The sequence below is a fragment of the Thermobia domestica genome, chromosome 7, assembly GCF_964235325.1.
Source record: "Thermobia domestica chromosome 7, izTheDome1.hap1.1, whole genome shotgun sequence".
NCBI lineage: Eukaryota > Metazoa > Arthropoda > Insecta > Zygentoma > Lepismatidae > Thermobia > Thermobia domestica.
In genome coordinates, this window is record NC_137460.1 from 70,044,064 (window position 1) to 70,050,063 (window position 6,000).

General features: G+C 33.5%; 1 protein-coding gene across 1 annotated transcript in view; it reads right to left on the reverse strand.

The window, feature by feature from the left end:
* Positions 1-3,241, reverse strand: part of LOC145690182 (uncharacterized) — a 73,644-nt gene extending 70,403 nt beyond the window's left edge. Inside the window, exon 1 of the mRNA XM_081764818.1 lies at positions 2,698-3,241. Coding sequence (XP_081620944.1) covers positions 2,698-3,078 — 381 coding nt within the window. The 5' untranslated portion in view covers positions 3,079-3,241. The remainder of the gene's footprint in view (positions 1-2,697) is intronic.
* Positions 3,242-6,000: the final 2,759 nt, after the last annotated feature.

Genomic DNA, 6,000 nt, shown 5'->3' on the forward strand with positions numbered 1-6,000 from the left:
TATTTCTCTCATGTTCTATTTTTTGTTTCAAAAAGAGAGTGTGCTAGTTATTTGTAAATCTTTTTTTAAACAAAAGTACTTATTTTTGTGTATAAGAAGTTAAAAAAATAATATATATATATATATATATATATATATATATATATATATATATATATATATATATATATATATATATATATATATATAGGCTATATATTGGTTAATCCTTTGGAATTCATAATGTAAATATGTTAGAATTTTTTAAAAAATTTCGAAATTCAGTTTATTTTAGAGGTTCTATATTATTGTCTACATCAGCCACTAATCAAATGATTTCTTGTGCTGTAGAGAAGCGAAACAAAGTATGTTTTATCAATTTAAAGCAAAATTTTGAAAAAAGCCCAAAATTTCCCAAGCAAAAAAGCGAAGCAGAAAAAAACGAGTTTTTTTAAAAAAAAACGTTTTTTTTTTTCGAGCCCTTGCATCTCTAGTTCCTAGACGAACACGAAATAAGGCGTACATTGCTGTAAACAATCGGCAATATCTTGAATTATTACGGTACTTATATCGGATTTTTACCTCCATTGACGTCCTTCCACGGAACCTTCCTACAGCAAACACAACACAGCGTGGCGGTCTCAGTGCTGTCTCCTGGATTATTCGTCAAATCGGATTTGTACAAACCCGTGGCACATATTGGAGGTGCATTAAAGCGGATTTCGTTGGAAACATCCCAGCACTAAACACTTGGCATATTTAGCTGCACTGGCGCATATATCTGCGGTTAGCTTATTATTTTTAATTTATCTGATTTTGATATAGATCCTACGACTGAACCTCACCTCATGAATAGACATTTTAATTCAAGTCAATTGAACTTGGATTGAGATTTGAAATACATGGTTGAGCAACCTACCAGTATTACTGCCATTACAAAAGCCATACTAACGTCCTTGAAGACTTTTATAAAGAGGTACCTTCACAAAATACCTTAATGTAGTACAGAATCTAGCTATAAATAGCTATCTTCTTCTAAGATTGTATCTAAATTTACAGCTAAAGGAATTTAACTATAATGCAAGCGAAATGTAGTATAATTTTACTGTATATCCACAGCATCACACATCCACATGTTTTAACATTTTTATCTTGGCATTCTCAAATCGAGTAGTTCAATCTTAACCCATATTTAAATTATTTACAGGACGCCTTGCTTGCACCACTGATGAGGTGATATATATCTCTTCAGAAGTCGGAGCCGCAGTGGCTCAATGGTAGAGCGTTAACCTTTCGTACATAGGGTCCCTGGCTCGATCACAGCTCGCGTCAAATGGGCTTTGTGGTGAACAAGTGTCCTGTTTGTGAGTTTTCTCGGGGTTCTGTTGCCTTCCACTTTATTCATTCCGCCATTTGTTATCACCTTCTCATTTAGCCTAGTTGGTATAATCGTGGGACGTAACACTAAAAGATTTTTCTTCCTGAAATCTTCATTCGTCTCCAGGCTTTGCAGTAATATTGCTACATATCGGTGTCATTATTGTTTTACTACAACACTAAACGTACATGTCGAATATACATTCAGAATTATTTGCAAACTAATTAAGCACTGAAATTAATTATGGGAAAGTGGAATTTCCAAATTCCCGATTTGCTATGATACCGCACCAGGAAATGGTAATGATAAACAAGATACGTAAACTAGATTGTATTGTGTCCTTGTACGTATTACAATCAGCAGAAGGATTATCAAAATAGCAAATAATACAACTTTTGTTCTGTTTTTATTAATAATGTTCGAGAAGTTATGATTCGCAAAGTCCTAAACACAAATGAATAGAAATGGGCAACTTTGAACCCAAAATTGGATAAAATTGTAGCTAATAGAAAACCTACAACTTTTTTCTGGGTAAACAACAATGTAAAATTGACTAGATTAAATGAGAAAATGGGCATCTATCCAGGTTTTTCTTTTTAGTTGTTCTTTTTTGGACCAAAAAATCCAAATATAGTATATTTCAAGCAAAAATGTTCTTCTACGCCTTGTAGCTGGAGAACTACATATCGTGTAGCCAAACCCAAACTATCACTTAACTCAATATCATGTGCTTATTCCGTTAAAAAAAAACGAAAACTCAATTCAGGGTCGTCCAAAACTTTTTTGGCCCTTGATCTGAAAATGCATCAAAAGATTCAATATATGTATTTCAATCAAACATTTTCTTGTATGTCTTATATCTGAAGAACTACATATAGTGTAGCCAAATCCAAACTATCACTTAACTCAGTATGATATGCTTATTCCGTAAAGAAAAAAAAAGGACGAACGCTTGATTTAAAGGCCGTTCAAAAATTTTGTGGCCCTGATCCAAAAAGGTATAAAAAAATCCTTATATTTCAATCAAAAATTTTACTGTACGCCTTATATCTGGAGAACTAGATAATGTGTAGCCAAACCCAAACTATCACTTAACTCAGTGTGATGTGTTTATTCCGTAAAATAAATAAATAAATAAATACGAAAACTCGATTTAGGGGCCGTTCAAAAATTTTGTGCTCCAGATATAAAAACTAATTATTGGCACCAAGATCGCAATCTTTTGATTTTTTTTTCCTAAAATTATTGTTCTCGAATTTGTGCTTCAATGACACTAATGTCTATAGAACACGAATGCTCTATATGTGGAGTAAGTAAAAACTAAATTTGAAAAAACTTACATTTCGCTCTTTTTCGCTTAAAACATCACAGTTACTCGTGTTAAATCTCTTTATCAAGGCATCTAATTGACTGAACTTCTTCTCGACTTTGTCCAATATTACATCCACAGCAGTCTTTATAAACTGTTCCTGAATTTTTCTAACTTTTCTTCTCAATGTTTTAAATGTGTTTTCTTGATTGTCCATGTCTGATTTCAACTTCTTGTATTTTTCTGCAAGTTCAGATAATGTGTCTTTATCATCAATTAATGTTCCAATTTTCCCATTGTTAATAAACACTTCCTCCACTATGTTGTCGAAATTACTACACTCCTCCTTGCAATTAACGCTGAAAATGAAGAATGTAAAAGTAAAGGACAGAAGAAAATTGATCAGTATCATCTTTGTTACACGAACACCAACAAAAGCACAAGTATATAATGATCGCTTCTAACGGTTGGTAGCGAAATAAAACCAGAAACAAATTTTCAAATGTGATTTGCTTGCCACTTCATTATCCGACCTATTTTAAGAATATCTAAGGTCAAATTTGTGGCTGATACTTTGATAGACAAATGAGGAAAGAAAAACGTAATGTTCTTGGAAATAAATAAATGTTTCATCTTTTGATATCGCATAGTATACAAAAATAACCATTAAAAAACAATAACACAGAGCAGAGTTGCCAGATGTCAAAACATTCTCACGCCCAGATACATACACTAAACACATACATTCTTTTTTTCTTTACTAGTTTGAGTGTATGTTTGACACTCATTGCACCGTGGGCCGCGTTGGCTCAATGGTAGAGCGTTCACCTCTAGTGCTTGAGGTCCCGGGTTCGATCTCAGCCTCCGCCAAGTGAAATTTGTGGTGGACAAACACCGTGTGGGTGGGTTTTCTCGGGGTTCTTCTGTTTCCTCCCACTTTCTTCATTCCACCATTTCATTCATTCCTCATCATCACCGTCTCCTTTAGCCTAACCGGCCTAGCCGTGGGACGTAAAACTCCAAGTTTTCATTTCATTTTTCACTCATTGCACCGTTAGTAACCAATCTTAAGATTTCTACCCCCAATGTCATGAAATTTGCAAGTATCAATTACAATTACGCCAAATGTTTCAGGAAAGTTTAGAATAATAGCAGGGATTGAGTTTCTTGAGTTCCGCGATCCAGACTTTGTCGTGAGCACATGGTGAAGTCAACTTCGTGTATATATGCTATGGCGTGTGGTCCGTGGGAATCATTTTTAGAACACCGGGTGTTCCAGAAATGGCGCTCATGGATCACATAGGTCTACAGGCCAAAATAAAGTGAACATGTTATATGATGGTTTGTCCTCCGGGCCCTCCTTCAGGAATAACGTTCGTATATAAAATAACAACAAAGTCGCATGAGTAGTGTTTTACGAAATATTCTTGTGGATATTCTAGTGAAAGTAATTTATGTAACATTATGTGAATAGTGAAATCTTCATAACGAGGAATTACATAAGTTATATCCTTTACCAAACATTGTTAGAGTCAACAAATTTAGGAGACTCAGATGGGCAGGTCATGTAGCAAGGATGGAAGAAAGTAGAAACGTTTGCAAAGTTTTAACTGGAAAATGACCATTAGGAAGATCTAGGCGCAGATGGGAGAAATATATTAAGATGAATCTCGCAGAAATAGGAATACAAAGTAGAAACTAGATCCAGCTGACTAAGGATAGAAATCAGTCGAGATCTTTTGTGAAAGCAGTATTGAACCTCCGTGTTCCATAGACTATAGAGTTAGTTAGTTAGTTATGTAACATTATAGGAATAATAATGAAATATGGACAAAAATAGCTCAATCGTTTTTTGAGAAAATAGTCTAAAAAGAAATTCAATTCCAAGAGAAAACTAGTTCTTGTGAATTTTATCGTAAGGAATAATTTGCACAACATTCAGGTTCATGTAGGGGGGACCGTCGTTTTTGAGGGGGGCAGCTACAAAGCCAAAAGAAATTATATTGCAGCTAGTGTTCTTGAGGCCTGAAAAAAACGGCAAATTTTTATTTCCTTCTGGGAAACTAAAAAACACGGTTTTTTAGCTTATTATTATTATTATTATTATTATTATTATTATTATTATTATTATTATTATTATTATTATTATTATTATTATTATTTGCTTTTTGTCCATAAATTATATTTCAGGTAATTTTTATTATGTTTAAACAATAATTACTGTCCTGGACCAAACATTATACCTTTGTGAATAACTATTTTAGTTTAAGCCCTTGCACACAGAACCTATCTACATAAGGCTGATTTTCTTTGAAATTTCACCTATTTTCTTTAAGTTTTCCTGATTTGTGACTAAAAAACAATTATTTTACTAACATCCATGTCTCATTTCCTGTTCTAGGAGCCGTCCACATATTACGTAACGCTATTTTTGACCAAGTTTTACCCCCTCCCTCCTGCTTATCATACTTCGTAACGCAAGGCCGAACCCCTCCCCTTTGTTATGTAACACTTTTTGACAGTAGCGTAACTAGAATTTTTCTCAGGGGGGCCAATGAAGGGCCTAAGAAAATTTTGAGGAGGCCATCTCCAATGAATGATTTTTTTCATATATATATATATATATATATATATATATATATATATATATATATGAATGTGTGTGTGTTGTTTCAAGGCGAATGTTTTCATCTTTGTTGTTCATGATTTTACTCTTTTACGGTGAAAGTGTAAGAATTTACTACTTCAAACAACTAGGATACATTAATACAATTGATTTCCAATATAAGTAAGTAGTAATTTAATCGCTACGTTTAAAATATGTGTGGCTGGTAGGTTTAAGTGGAAGCAGAGAAATACAATTTTACAGGTCAAGGAAATAACTTAGAGGTTCATGCCTCGACTTAAAAGAAGGTCTTTCTATTCTTGTGGGCAGCAGCAAACTTATCAAAAACTTCTTCAAGATCTAACGATTTAGCAACTTTCTTCAATATAAAGTAATCCTAAGTTTTTCAACCTATCATCAGTCATTGAATTGCCTATATATCTTTAATCTTTTCAAACATGAGAATGGCATTTCACATGTAGCACTAGAAACTTATATAGAGATTATATGTAACTTGTTGGTTTCTAGGAATGAGTTTTTGAAGACGCAAAGATGAACGAAATTCACCAAGGAATCGACTTTGTTTTAATCTCGTCTTCATACAACTTAATTGTGTTTGGGAGGATTTTGAGTTTATATTTAAATATTTCCAATCACTTTCATAATGCTGGGCCATATGCTCCACAATGTTGTAATTTAGAAAGTTTTCACCTTTTGGATGTAGAGTGG